Source organism: Actinia tenebrosa, unplaced genomic scaffold, assembly GCF_029948245.1.
Source record: "Actinia tenebrosa isolate PJP-AT-01 unplaced genomic scaffold, QUT_ActTen_1.0 PGA_scaffold12__29_contigs__length_12842862, whole genome shotgun sequence".
Lineage (NCBI taxonomy): Eukaryota > Metazoa > Cnidaria > Anthozoa > Actiniaria > Actiniidae > Actinia > Actinia tenebrosa.
In genome coordinates, this window is record NW_028292572.1 from 8,377,331 (window position 1) to 8,391,821 (window position 14,491).

Consider the following 14,491-nt stretch of genomic DNA (forward strand, 5'->3'; position numbering starts at 1 on the left):
TGCAGGGTTCGAGCTACCTGTGGTAAGACTTGGAAAGTATCACATGATTCTATGGGAGCCCTGTGGTAAAACAAAAATGGCGCCGATAGAACCAGAGAAAAAAGAGAAAAAAATACCGCGATGGGAACCGCCAACTAGAGATGAAACTGCCAAAGAAAAGTTTGCTAGGAAGGCAAGAGAGAACCCTTTTGTACCTATAGGTAGGTTTGTCATTGTATAATTTATTTATTTATTGGCTTGCATCTAACAGCAAGTTAGAAGCACGTTACATAACTTTTAATAATTTCTACTGTATTACGTTCATGTGTAGTTACGCGTTCCCCTAATATTCGTTGCTAGCTTTTCTTGTTGAGATACAGTCCTTAGTACGGGATAGTAGAATGCTCTGGGAGCAAGTAATATTCGTATAATTGTTTATTGACGAATTTACCTAGTTTTTTTGAAAATGCAAATGTTTAGAATCTAGAATAGAATTCAGTAATGACTGATATTAAAGGATACGTAACTTGCCCCTAATCATTGGTGCAACATGCGTCTCAGACCCACGCACTTAAAGGTCCCAAGGTACATTAAAAACCTTTTTTGGTATCTTATAAGGCAGATTCTTCTTGAGGTCCATTATAATAAGGGTACTTACAATGTATTGAGGCCCCAGATACAGACACTGTACATGCACATGATGAATACTTGGTACACTTGGTAAAGATACTATACATGAGAACTCTCATCTTCTCCAGGGTGCCTTCTTACTGTTGGAGCACTGGGATATGGTCTAGTGTCATTTAAAAGGGGTGACGTTAGGATGCAACAGTACATGATGAGAGCTCGAGTCGCAGCACAGGGTTTTACCATTCTTGCCGTGTGTGGTGGTTTGGGCTATGCTGTGTATCGTTCTTATAAAAAAGACTAATTAGAAATATACCAAGATATCATGTATCAAATGTGTTACACTGAAACATAATAAGATAGTCAAAATGTTGAAAACACACAGTAAGGATTTGTATTAATTTGTAAAGTACTAATGAACAGTCTGTAAGAGCTGTCAAAAATATATATTTACATATACACTGTATTGTAGTGTCTAAAAAAGTTATATTTCATTTTTCATGTTTACCATTAAGAATTGTTTTTTCCATTGCCAAAACAAATAAATGACAAGTTATTTTATTGTTGGTTATTTGACAACACCGCAAAGCTCTCACTGAAACAAGAAGTTTAGAACGAAAAAGCAGAGTCTTTCTTGCAACTGCACAACTAAACAGAAGAATCTAAATATTTCTGTGGAAATTCAGAAAGTTGGCATTTATTGCTAGCAATGACCTCCTCCCAGTTGTCCTTTGTGCTAACCATCCCTCCTTTTGCTGACATTTTTCTTATAAGAGTGTGCCTTTTACAAATTTCTCTTTCTGAACTCTTGGGATGCTATATATCTGTTGGTAATTGTTTGTTGTCGTGATTAACATAAAGTTGCCAATTCTAGGATGTGTGGCAACAGTTGGAGCATTGGGATATGGACTTTTTTCCTTCTTGAGAGGAAATGCTAAAATGCAACAAAGTATGATGCGAGCACGTGTCTTGGCTCAAGGATCAACTGTTCTTGCAGTTATTGCTGGTCTGGGATATGAACTTTACACGAGAAACAAGAAGCCTAAAGAGGAATAGGAAGTGTGCTATTTATTGATAATAATGTACAGGAAAATTCAAAGAGAATTCTTGTCAACCTGGTCACAGGTCAATTCTTATATTGCCATAAATTAGGAAAACAAGTATAATTGGATGAGAAAGAAACTAAGGTGTTCTACAGAGATCTATTTTGGGTCCTCTATTTTTAATTAACATACTGTACAAAAGGAAGACTGAGGTCTTTTCATTGTGAGCACTGATTGACTATTAGGTTACTTTAAATTAGGTAAACGAGAATAATTGCACCAAGGGCAGGCTTATGGTGGTTCCACAGAGACCTGTTTTGGGCCCTCTCTTTAATGTATTGGATAAGCAGGACATTTATTAATTAAAATACTGCAATCTTGATGACAAACACACGCAATATTTAAATCACTACTTTAATATTCAATTTTGAATGAAGAATACTTTCACACACTGCCATAATGATATGTCTATATTCTCCCAATGTACCCAATTTCGGGGTACTGGTTTCAATGTATCATTTGTATTTGCTTCCTACTCGAAGTGCGCGTCGGGATGCGTACGAAAAGTCTTTGGAGTAGCCAAGACTTTTCATCATAAGGGACACTCACGTTGGGTCTTCTTGGGATTGTTTGTACAGGTGGGAAAAAACGACGTTAATTGCAATCTTTAACATCTAACAAAAAATATTGAAAAAGAAACAAATTTATTCAAACAGGAACTTCCATCAAAACTAGCCTTGAAAATTGCGTACAATCTTCGTACAAACGTTTTTCGCGTATTATCGTAAAACACTTTAACGAGGCACGTTTTCTCTACTGTTTTAGCCAGCTGACTAGGGAAAAAAACGAGTTATTTTGATTACACTTTAGAACTTCGAGATTTGTTAGTTTATCCCCTTTGTCCACGCGGTCCTAAAACGTACCTTATGGTCGTTGAATTATCTTGATAGTCAGAACACTATATAGCAGTGCGTAATATTTTGTTTATCTGCTGAGGAGATGAAGATGTGGCTTACAATGAATGGTATGTTGGTTAGCTTGGATAGGAATAGTGCACCGCTACCGTGTCTCTGATGATACCAAATGATGGTTGGATATTTTTAAAAAGGGTGGAATAGCAGGAACTTACATGGATGATAAATAATAGTTATGATAGTGGCCACATGGAGCGACAGGTACACAGGCACAGCATGGTCAATAATGTCCATGATAGCAGCACCATACCACTGCAGGTAAAAGAATGCGACAGGGGAAAACGTCAAGAACTTAAGCACCAAGTACTTGCAGGTGAAAAATAGACAAAACACGAACAACACAGCATGTTGTCAAAGCTGCAGAGATAAGAAATGGTTTACAAACAGCATGACAAACGGGTATGAGAGCTGGTGACTCTACGATGGGTATCCACCCAATCAGCAAAGCAGCTATGAAGGTACGAAGCCATAAGTTGACAGCTCATAGCTTCAACTTCGGATTTTATTTGCAGCTTATCGAGTTGTTTAATTTTAATAAACTTAAAAACAAGAATTAAAAAAAGTTGGTTCCTCTATTGTGGAATTCCAATCTCGTTTCTGGATACACTTAGTCCCACTCGTTCCAAAACTGGCGGCAGATATTATTTGATTAAGATCAACGATGAAAAGACTATTACTAATGTTATTATAAAACTCTTATATTAAAAAACTCATCAATACTGCAAGCTAAGGTGTATCTTATCATTTTAACACAATCACTAGCTAGTTTTCATCGGTATTGCTATTGTAGACCAAGTACTGAAATGATATGCAGTCCTTCACTTAAAATTAGATACTCCAGTCAATGTCACCCTCCTCAAAAGAAGTCACCAACTGTTTTCATGACATCTTGCTTCCTCGTGAGTTGCTACCATAAATATTTAATGCAAAAAACATTAAACAAAGAAAAATCCATCGTCTACAGTAGAACAGAAACTCTTGAAGCGGACGTGAAATAACAAGAAGTGTAAAAAAATAAGGTAAATACTTTTTGAATTTTTATTGTGTTTGTAATCGTATTTCAAAGTGATATGGATTGCATAAAAAATATAGGGCAATTTGTTTATATTATTTATAATATCACGATCATAATATCGATATTTTCAAATAAAACCATCTGTGGGCGTTATATAAAATCTCCGCAATTTAGTCTGCATTTGTGTGAAAAATCGAAAGAAAATATAAAACATTTTGATTTTTTGGTTACTGCTGATTGTCCTCGTAATTTTCCAGGGGTTATTCGTCCCTAATATATGTGTAAAATCAGTCTCTAAAGTTTCTTCAAGTTATTCAGAAATTTCGCTACGAAATATAACCTTTTTATTAGTTTACATTCTGTCCTTCACTTGTTCAAGTATAACAGCCGTGTTTTCCTGCCGTTTAAAACGCCAATGCAATGGCTCTCTTTATTGGTCGTGCTATATCGATGGTCATCCTATTGCCAGTAGTACTTGGGCTGCAGTGTAAAACAGACCTAAACGAACCAAGTGATGGATGGGTTTTGTTCCGTGGGAATGGACTGTCTTATCATTACTACGACCTAAGCAAGGACACGGCTGTTCAGGTAGGGGTAGGACATCATTTGAATTTCATGAAACCACACGAGTGAAAACGCCATGATATACATGCATACACCTATTTCAATAAACGTAATCGCAAAAGACCAAAGGCGATAGGCGATAGGGCATTTCCACATGGAAGTGGTTTCGTTGATACTCAAAACATTGAATCAGTCTCAACACTAAGGTCCATGTTCTTGACGAGAATAAGAAGCAGAAACACAAGTCATTCCAGCTATTCTTGGATCTTGGAATGACCTGTCTCCTAACGCTTTCCTTCGTCTATCGCCTATTGCCTATGGCGGTGACAACGTTTATTGAAAGTTAGTTTCAATAGTCCCCTTCACAGTTCCCTGCGCCATTTGTGAAAGGTAGCCGTGCCTTTGCATCGAAGCGAGACGAACGGTGAGCTTGCAATGATAGAGACCGTTTTTAACACCTTGAACAATTATTCACACTTACTCTATCATTGCAAGCTCACCTTTTGTCTCGCTTCGATGCAAAGGGACGGCTACCTTTCAAGATGGTGCAGGGTACTGTGAAGGGGACTATTGCAGGTTTTCGTATGGTACACACCCTTTAGTTTACGAGGTCTTCTAGTCCTCTACTTACTGTAGCCTTAGCATTAAAAATCCTCAAGCAAGCTATAAACAAATTTACACATAAAGCGAAGAACAAATACTACTTCGTTATCTTATTTCAAGGTTCAATTTTTCTTTTTCAGTTTCCATCTCTTGAAACTTCCAACAACCCACTGTCCAGGACTGTGAAAGCTATACTGACATCTAAAGCAGATTACTTTGCCTACACGAATGACCTGAAAACCTCTCCCACCAATACTGATTCAGTGCCTGACAGAAACGTAAGGAGTTAGTCTTTTATAGAGACTATTTATTTAATCATGGGGTAACCCTCTATTACTATTGCGAGACTCTTGTTTTTGTTGTGCCCTTAAAAGATACCGGTCCCGCGCGGGATCCCTAGCTAGTGAATCAGGGGTACTGACGTAGCGTTATTGCACTCGCCTATCACCTCTGGGTTCTGGGGTTCGATTAGTCCTGGACTTGGTAACACATGTGAGTATAGAGTTAGGTGTCTTCCTTGATTCCCAAGATCCTTTTGAAATATTGGAATTCTATCTGTGAGTTAGCTGTGCCCTTACTTAAATAAATCAAGAGGTTCAGGTTTCAGGGTTTGTGATGTGAGTGAGCCGTGCCCTGACTTTGATCAGCCCAGAGGTTGTTTCAGGGTTCAATCTCTGAGTTAGCCATGCCCTGACTTTAATCAGCCCAGAGGTCGTTTCAGGGTTCGATAAAATGAATGTTTAGTTTTCGGGTCTCTTTGTTTTGCAGGGGATCGTTAGTGCAACGAGTTCTTTGAAAGGCGTATGGCTCATGTATTCCAATGTGTTTTTCCCGCCTTTATCCAGTGATCAGCAGTCTATAGCCAATCCTTCTTCCAATCTATGGACATGGTTAGACGTGACGCCCTCTAAATCTGCATACTTTATCTGCGTCACTTTGAAAGGTGAGTTTTAGATGAGTTTATTTTAATATATAATTTGTTTTATTTAAACCAATCAACCTCCTATGAATGTTTTCTTGTCAGCCTTTTTGTCATCACACTCTCTCCTTTTACTCTCATCTTGAGCAATGAAAGCAACAGATTTTGTTAGCGTTTCCTAAATAAACCTCTACGATTAAGTCCTATTATTAGACCACACATTGGCGGGAACTACGTGCTAAGTGAGAAAAGGGCAGGGGGGTCTGTAGCCCCTGTTTTAATCCATAATTGTATTTCTAGATCCCTCCTTTTTTCCCTGGATCCATGATTACCTTCACTCCCCCTCCCCCTCCCCCTCCCTCCGTATTCAAAAGTCTCCACATCGTGGTATGCAATGCGAGCGAATCACGTCATCTTGCATTTATATTCCAATAGTAAAACAACACTTGATAAAACTGATGAATCTACTGGCATCCAGTAATGCATTTGTCCACATTCACAAGATGGGAATATCGAGTCCTTTCAAGGCGTATATAACGATAGACAAGAACAAACCAGCAAAGACCTTGAACAAGGAGAAAACACTAACTAAGGAATGCAGATCTTCCATGCCTTCTACTTTACAACAAAAGTGCTATGTCTATGCTACATTTTCTCGCGCTAAGGCAAGTGCTTCTGCTAAAAATTATAGTTATTCTTGAAAATATTTACGATTGTAAACTCACAAATTATACTTATTAAAAGTAGAAATCGTGGAAACAATGCAAATATGCGTAGAGAATACCAGCCCACAAAGGTGCGACGCTAGGCTAACTCGTGTCCCTGTTCTCCGCCGTGTCTTTCAACCGTCGATTTCCAAGTCGTAATTTAATCTTTTGACTTTATTTTCACATTCTTATGGGTTTAACTCATCATCTTTCCCGTTTTGTACCAGATTTCAGTCTTTTCCCGACACCGCTTGACGACCCCAGACTATCACCAATTTTGTTTTGAAGCAAAAAAACAGAAAGCCGTCATCTATTCTAAACCACTTTGGCCCAACTTCCCTGGACAAATACCGCAGTCCCAAGTCACCGCCGTCACTGTACCAGGGGCAAATCCGCTGGCATGTGTTGGTGATCTGTTAACGATGAAAGACAATCCAGGGCAAAGTTCACTGTTAGTTTGTTTTGAACACAAGAAGCTGTGGAGTAAACTGAAGCTTGAAGGTCTGGAGTCTGTTGAGCACTGCTTACCGCACGAGACGAGTGGTAACATTACCGTGCTCTCTACTGTCTTGCCGGAGCTCCCAACATTCGATGTATCATACTTTCTTGGAGGCTATTATCGTCAGAGTGTTGGAAGGTAAACATTTAGCCAGATCAGCTACGAAAATCTCAATGAATGGATTTTTCAGGGATTCAGAATAATTTAAAGTAAACATATCCAAGTATTTATTGAGCGAAGAAAAGGAGAAAAACATACTTACTACGGAAAGGAACTCATTTTCCTCGGCCTCCCATTCTCCCATCCTCCCATCCTATCCTCCCTTCTCCCATCCTCCCATTGTCCCTTCCTTTGCCTCTTATTTTTTTCAGTGCTTTTTTATTTTCTTTATTAGTTCCTAATTTTTAGGGTAATTTATGGCGCCTTATACAATTGTCAATTAAATTACATTTTTAGAACCAATTATTTTCATTCTTAGTATCTTAAAAGACAAGGAAATGTTCCAAGATGACATGGGTTCAATCAAGAAAAATACCTTCAAAGATGAATCCCTTTCGTTCGACACACTCGAAAAGAAACCTCTCTCTCGGCAACCAGTCCGTTCACGAAAGAGTAGACAGAAGAAAACACGTCCTGCCAAAAGACCCGTGGTCAAAGTGCAGGACTTGCTGACATTTGACGAGACAGTGAGACATAACGACAACCCTGTGTTGGCCTTGTTCTGCTATGACTGGTGTAGGTATTGCAGAAAGTTTAAATCCCAGTTCAAAAAGATGGCAAATGATCCATCTTTACGTCACGTTTCGTTCGTAGACGTGGACCTGAAATTGAATCATCTTCCAGAAGCGTTCAGCGTGTTTTTATCCCCAACACTTCGGTATAAACCAGCCAGCCATGGAGTGAGCAGTCAAACAAGACGATATGGTGACTATGACTTGGCTGGGTATAGGACTATTGAAGGAGAGCTAACCTTCAAGAATATACTCAAGTTTATCCAAAGTCGTGACCAGATTGCAGCCACTGCAAAGGAACTGGATGAAGACGACTTGGCCAAGAATATTCGCCAAACAAGACAACATAAAAGAAAATCGATGAGTGGTAAACTAGCCAAAAATGTGACGCTTCAGAGAATCGTTATGATGAAGTGGAAAGATCAGTTCGTAGTTGAGAACAGTACTAGTAAAGGCACATGGGTAGGACTATTTATCAAGCTGATAGATGGACTCGTGCGGAAAGAAAAACCACAGCGGTTCCAGTTGACAAACGATGATCTTAAGACTGTCCTTAGAGATCTGCAGAAGTTGAAGCATCACAAAACCAAGAAGCAGTGGGTGGAGAACCCTTTGGTTAGGAACGTTTTTGGGGGAAATACGGCCAAGAATCGACCCAGTAAAAAAGAACGAGAGGCATTTAAGGTTATGTGTGAGTACATCGCCATGGCAATCAAAGACACAGACAAAGAGCTACGAAAGATGATTGGTATCCAGAATATCGATGATTTGCAAACATTTGCAAGCATCAAGAACAATCTAGACAGGTATCTGAAGATGTTGAAAGGAAAGGCGAAGAGAGAACAAAGATCGGGAAAAATAGTTTATGTGAAACCTGTGCAACAGATGTTAAAACATGTTGGCCTGTTGCAACCGACAGGAAGAGAAACCAATCATTTCATTTGTATCAAATAATCCAGTAAAAAAATAAAGAAATGATGATTGTAATAATGGAAATGCTAATCACAATGAATTAAAGTATCAATGAGTACTAGAAGACGAGTCTTCTTTCAATGAATGAATTTTAAAATTATGGTGGAATCGCAACTGGAAATATGAATGGAATGCAGGCATTCTGACAGAAAATTTCGGGAGTAGAAGAAAAGATACTAAAATTTGAAGAAAAAATATAAATGAATCGAACATTTACTTGGAGAATTTCATGATGGTAATTGGCGGTCGTGCAATTTTGTAATCACTCGTATGATTTTGGTCCAAATTGCACTCCACTTCAATTACCATCATGTATTTGTTATTTTATATTCATTATCTCTTTTTTATTGTTTTATTATTAATATTATTGTTGTTATTTGAAAGTATTTTTGAATGAATTATTATTATTTCATCATCAATTATTATTATTATTATTATTATTATTATTATTATTATCAAATTCGTTATTGATAAAAAGGAATGAGGCTTAGATTATGGGCTGCCTTTGTGAAAGTCTACTCGCGTGAGACTGGGTCTGCCTCACTTGGGTGCTGTTGCCTTGGAAGATGTAAACTGAACGACAGAGAACAAAAAAATTCAAACTCCCCTGAAATTTTGTCCTTTTTACTGAGCCATTTAAACCTCTGTAACCTTAACAAGCAACGATCAAACCTCTCTAAGACTGAAAAACTATCTTCATCGACCAAACAGTTAAGAATAATTATTTTAGAGTTGGTTTTAAGGGTTTGTTTGCCATTGATTTGAAGACGAAGACGAACAGTTGAACTTGATCAAAACATATTATTACGATGAAGTATAAAGAGCTAATCAAGGTTTGTGTAGAGTTACTTGATGGCTTTAATCCCAATATTCATGGAGTTCAAGAACATGTAGATTCGCATTTATCTTCGATCAAGGTAGAGTAGCATATTTGAATTTTTAATTCGAGATTTTAGTTGTCCAGCTTTGGTAGTTGATTTTGAACTTGATCTACTTTATTGTTTTTAAGGATATTGAAGAGAATGAAGACGTTTTTATTACTGAAGTATTTTCTGGATGTGTACAGCACATAAGCATCCTTAAGGTAAAGTGACATTTCAAGCTATATCTGTAGCTTGATTCGTACTGATTTTTTTTGTTTTCTTCTTCTTCAGGTTGTTGTAGATGCTTTCTATGTAGATGTTGGAAAGACTTGCTTACTTGTTGATAAAAACCTGTATTTAGGTAAGTTATCTCAACTATCCTCTTCAATATTAGAGTATTTAAAATTAGATAGCAGTTACTTTCTGTGGATATATTATTTATTACACACAAAATATTGCCCACAAAACTAGCCATTAGTCTGTCCCCATAATCACCCTATGATCTGATTGTCTTATGAGATTCTTATTGCACTATAAATTTTTAGTGTATAATTACTAAAAAATATTCCTTGGGTACAACTATAGAATACCCCTCAAGGAAAAGTATTATAGTAGGCTGCCTACGCACCTACGCATTCGTTGTAGGAATAAACAATAGAGTTCCTTGGGGTTAGGTTTAGGGTTAGGATTGGGGGAGGCTTTGTAGGATGAAACAAAGGGTTCGTAGGCGCATAGGCTGAGTAGGCGCATAGGCTGCATAGACAGAGAGACGTGATGAAAAATACACTGAGAATTCATATGAAGAATTAATCACCAAGTAGGCCACGCACATTCCTTAGAAATGGCTTTTTATTTGGCAGGGTATTCTATAGTTATTCCACTGGAAGCAGTTGATTTTTACAGAGGAAGGAAAACTGAAATACCAAGACAAAAACCTTCAAAGCACAGCTACTGTAGAAGGGAAAAAAAAAATTATTCTACTCACATGACAGTAGGTCTGAGTATCCTACCCACAGCCATGCAATGAGAAGCTAGATAGCAACATCCATCAACCCTATTTTTTAAATGCATATGAATTTTCAAATCTATTTTATTGCTAACCAACTTTGATAATTTTTAAGGGCTGTCTTATCGAAAAATAATAATTGAAAACTTTCTTTCCAGTTCTTACATACTTAGCTCTGTACAGACTTGATGAATTAGGTCTTTCTCACTTCAAGAAATTCATTGCATCACAAGACTCAAATAAAATGCACCGGGTAAGAAAGCTCAATAGAAAATGTTATTACCAAGACTCTTCGTTTAGAAGTCCGAATACTGCATAATGCTATAGTCATAGCGCTATTAATCATACGTAATTCAATGCCTTTTTCTTTTAGTTTCTTGCATTTCTTTTCAACGAACAAAACATTAAAACATGGATGAAAGCTGAGGTTTGTGACTTTACTTTTTTTTAGGCCTATTAAAATAGCCACTACAATAACTGATAGCATTTACAATATAGAGAAATAAGTCTTTCCTAAGAAAGTACAACTAGAGCACTCAAGTTTTTCACCATGATTTGCACTAGCAACACACATACACAACCTATTCTGTACTTTATCACTAATTCTCATCATTCTCTATTGTAACATGTCTGAGGGATAGAGGGAAGGTTGGTGCTATGACAGAAACTACTTGATTATATAATAGGGGCTTAGATATAGAAAGGATATTATTTTAGGATTATAAGGCTTACTGACCTCTTCCATACTAATCCTTGTTATTTTCAGTGGTGTAAGCAATATGAACACAGTTATGTAAAAGCAAATCTTCTCTCTCCACTGTTACGGTAAGGTGGTGCATTTTATTATTTTATTTCCTTTGATTCTCAGGGTTTAAAATAATGGCCAGTTATTGGAGAATTTGCCCGGTCTAATATTTCCCTCGATGGTCATTTTGACTCGTAAGTTAGAACGAGCAAGAAATGAGGAATGACTGAGCTACAACTAATTTGGCCAGACATCAAGACCAATGACTGACCTGTCATTATTTTTAGCCCTGACTTTTTATCCTTTTTCATTGACAATGTGACTATTATAAAAATTGGTATAACTGTAGCTGTCTGTCTTGCATCGTACATGTAGATGGCTTCCTGATCTCAAGGAAATTGTGAAGAAACTTGAAGACAAAAAAGCAAACAGACAAAAGCCCAAACCCAGCAAACCAGCAACAGGTATATGGTACACCAGGTATCCCATGATGACTTGCAAAGAGAATAAGATTATGACCAACTTGTCTAGATTTCAGATGAAGGCTATCACTAGTGATAGCGGCCAAAACGTCATGTTTCTTACCAAATCTATGTGTTTTATCCATAATCTTACTTTCAATTGTCAAACTTTTCTCATGAAACTTTTTCACCTTGCCGTTGTTTATTAGCTTTTAAATAAATTATTCCATTTAGTTCAAATGCCCTCTGGTTTTATGTGTGTGTTGTTATGCAAGTACAGGAGCAATCTTGTACCCAGAGCACACCTTTCTCTTGCTCAGCCCTGAGAAATGAGAGGCTGTACTGTCAGTCACTCCCCTTTTGAAAATCATTGATCCACCCCTGACAGATTGTCATTATGATTATTAGAAATCAAGCCATTTAATCTAACAAAACCACAGCCTCGTAGTGTTCCAATACCTGATAAGGTCAGTCAATGATTCTTAATTTGTTCAATATAATTGTGTACACTATAGTATTTGACTTGCTACTGTAGCTCAGTGGTTAGAGCATCGCACAGGAAGCACAAGGGCGTGGGTTCAAATCCCATACAAGACTCAAAATTTTTTCTGGGTCTTTCAATTTGCAGCTGCATAAGTTGCTTACATGCTTATATACATCAAGGATCAGCTCAATTTGATACTATAATATTATGTTGTTGGAGGCTTGGGTAATGTACAGAAAGTGATTTTCTCTTGGCATTGTGACACTTGGCATTCTTTTAACTTTTTTTTCATAACTTGTTTTCCCTCGTAGATTCCTAAGTTACAAAAGAGTAGAGAAGTAAGTGAAATCAGAATGCAAAGATCCAGTTTTTGCTTTGAATGCTTTGAATTACTTGCACTAGACCTCTTTGGCTTGGACAAATTATGTTTTTCCTATTTCAGACCACATGTAGATAATTTCTCTTGACAACAAGATTGTCACGTGCAAAGTATAATTCTCAAGAGAATGACATGTGGTCTAAAATGGTATATTGTTAGGAATGGTCTACTTTGACAATATGGCGGTCATCTGCCATGGGGCAAAGCAAAACAAAGATGACAGAAAATATAGAGAGTTTCGTTTGTTTGTTTCTTCTTTAATGGGAAAAGGTGATGGATGTGATGTGGTCTCAATTCTTCTTTTGTTGTATTTTCTTGTGGTGAGCTGTTTAATATCAATTAATGTAATTGTTGTAACAAAGCTTTATTTGCCCCCTGGATGCCCCATAATGCATTGCAATCCAAGATGGCCGCCGTATAGTCCACATACTGCCATTAATCATTAATCTTGCATTTTATGTTCTAACTTTTTGCCAACATGCCACAATAAGTGCTACAATAATTTATTGTCATGTTGGGCCTGTTTTAGGTTCCACAGACGACTTACAGACAACCATTTGAGGAAGAAGTGTTATCCAAAGTTCATGAAGAGAACAGAAAAAAGGCAGAGGTACTACAAGGTTGACGTAATAATGTTTAAATGGCCATTATGCCTGCTAGCATGTAGAGCAGCAACTAAACTTTGATTTTACACTTACATAATGCATACACATTGAAACATGCATCAATGATGAACCAATCAACAACTCTACTCACATACAACATTGAGATCGGCAGGGGTCGAATCAGGCTCGAACCCAAGGCAGTGCATTAGCAGCACACGTCACCCATGCTTCCCTAGAAAACATACAGGAATTTGATGATCTAAATTCATTTGTCTTTAGGAAGAACTAATGAAATCATCAGCCAAGCAGTTTAGCTGTGCAAGTGCAGAAAAATCAGCCAAAACAAGAGAAAGAATGCAGAAAATCATGAAAGAAGAGGAAGCAAAGTGAGTATATTAATTTGTTTATCTAATAATATTGATGATGATGATAATAATGGCAATAATGATGATGGTATAAGCTTTATTAGATAAAAGTTAACTCTTATTTACACAAATAAAGTTGGTTTACAAGCTAGTGCTTTAAAAGTATATTATTATGCTGCACACTTTTCGAGTTCAAAGACAGGCTTGAGCATGTGCATACTACAACCATTCAAATTACTTTTTCTTTTATTCTTTCTGGAAAAAATGGTTTTGCTAGTTCTATGTGGGAGCTAAATGTCCAACTTAAAACAAAGAAAGAAAACCTTAGAACACAAGAGTGTGCAAGATGTTTATCGAAAAGTGCTGCTAATTTTTATTAATCCAGGGCTTACGTGTAAAATAATGGCCAATCAGTGGCCGGTCATGATTACAGGCCAAATTAGTTTTAGCTTAGTCATATCTCATTTCTGGCTAAACGTTAGTGCAACATTTTTGAGTTGTGCATCTCCTGGGGATCTGTTACCTACTAGTTTGTTTACAGCAAGACAGCCATCATATGTTGTGATTCTTTCTACAGGCTGCAGTTTAACAAATCCAAAGTTTCTGAAGTTCCTTCTACAATGGTATGTCTGGTGATGATATTGAATTGCAAGCTTTCTGAGATGATGTGCACTTAAGAAAATATTTTTGACTCAGGATGGGGAGGGAGGGGAGGGGGATGATCAGCATAGAAATGGTTTCTGTCAGGACTGATGAGAACACAATTATCCAAGGGCCCATTAAACTCTTTGTATCCGTGTTTTGTATCGTTGATTAGGTAGGAAATGTACCAATCAGGCTGAATGCTGCAGCAATAATGAGAGAGGGAGTGCTGTTTGACAAGAAAGAAGAGGAGGAGCTACAAAGGTTTGTATTGATTTACTTTGTATTCCCCTGCTGGGATGGGTTAT

General features: G+C 37.4%; 3 protein-coding genes across 5 annotated transcripts in view; all 3 read left to right on the top strand.

Moving 5' to 3' along the window:
* Nucleotides 1–39: 39 nt before the first annotated feature.
* On the top strand, nucleotides 40–2,038 carry LOC116308960 (HIG1 domain family member 2A, mitochondrial). 2 transcript variants are annotated; one of them, XM_031719474.2, is made up of 2 exons: nucleotides 40–200; nucleotides 1,481–2,038. In XM_031719474.2, the coding sequence occupies exons 1-2, from the start codon at nucleotides 44–46 to the stop codon at nucleotides 1,660–1,662; spliced, it is 339 nt and encodes a 112-aa protein (XP_031575334.2). In that variant the 5' UTR covers nucleotides 40–43; the 3' UTR covers nucleotides 1,663–2,038. The 2 variants fall into 2 exon arrangements, with proteins under 2 accessions (XP_031575334.2, XP_031575335.2); XM_031719475.2 differs by lacking the exon at nucleotides 1,481–2,038 and adding an exon at nucleotides 738–1,167 and having other exon boundaries at nucleotides 42–200.
* Nucleotides 2,039–3,574: 1,536 nt separating this feature from the next.
* Nucleotides 3,575–8,679, top strand: LOC116308961 (uncharacterized). Its single transcript, XM_031719476.2, has 7 exons — nucleotides 3,575–3,642; nucleotides 4,018–4,226; nucleotides 4,946–5,083; nucleotides 5,574–5,748; nucleotides 6,160–6,389; nucleotides 6,659–7,068; nucleotides 7,409–8,679. Exons 2-7 carry the CDS (start codon nucleotides 4,059–4,061, stop codon nucleotides 8,613–8,615), a joined length of 2,328 nt encoding a protein of 775 aa, XP_031575336.2. The 5' UTR covers nucleotides 3,575–3,642; nucleotides 4,018–4,058; the 3' UTR covers nucleotides 8,616–8,679.
* Nucleotides 8,680–9,195: 516 nt separating this feature from the next.
* The window catches only part of LOC116308995 (cilia- and flagella-associated protein 99), a 36,839-nt gene continuing 31,543 nt past the window's right edge, over nucleotides 9,196–14,491 (top strand). For both annotated transcript variants that reach the window (XM_089028184.1, XM_089028183.1), the window contains exons 1-13: nucleotides 9,196–9,550; nucleotides 9,643–9,717; nucleotides 9,788–9,857; nucleotides 10,661–10,755; nucleotides 10,876–10,929; nucleotides 11,269–11,327; nucleotides 11,623–11,711; nucleotides 12,117–12,175; nucleotides 12,504–12,530; nucleotides 13,101–13,181; nucleotides 13,456–13,562; nucleotides 14,119–14,164; nucleotides 14,359–14,447. In XM_089028184.1, coding sequence (XP_088884310.1) covers nucleotides 9,443–9,550; nucleotides 9,643–9,717; nucleotides 9,788–9,857; nucleotides 10,661–10,755; nucleotides 10,876–10,929; nucleotides 11,269–11,327; nucleotides 11,623–11,711; nucleotides 12,117–12,175; nucleotides 12,504–12,530; nucleotides 13,101–13,181; nucleotides 13,456–13,562; nucleotides 14,119–14,164; nucleotides 14,359–14,447 — 959 coding nt within the window. In that variant the 5' untranslated portion in view covers nucleotides 9,196–9,442. The remainder of the gene's footprint in view (nucleotides 9,551–9,642; nucleotides 9,718–9,787; nucleotides 9,858–10,660; nucleotides 10,756–10,875; nucleotides 10,930–11,268; nucleotides 11,328–11,622; nucleotides 11,712–12,116; nucleotides 12,176–12,503; nucleotides 12,531–13,100; nucleotides 13,182–13,455; nucleotides 13,563–14,118; nucleotides 14,165–14,358; nucleotides 14,448–14,491) is intronic.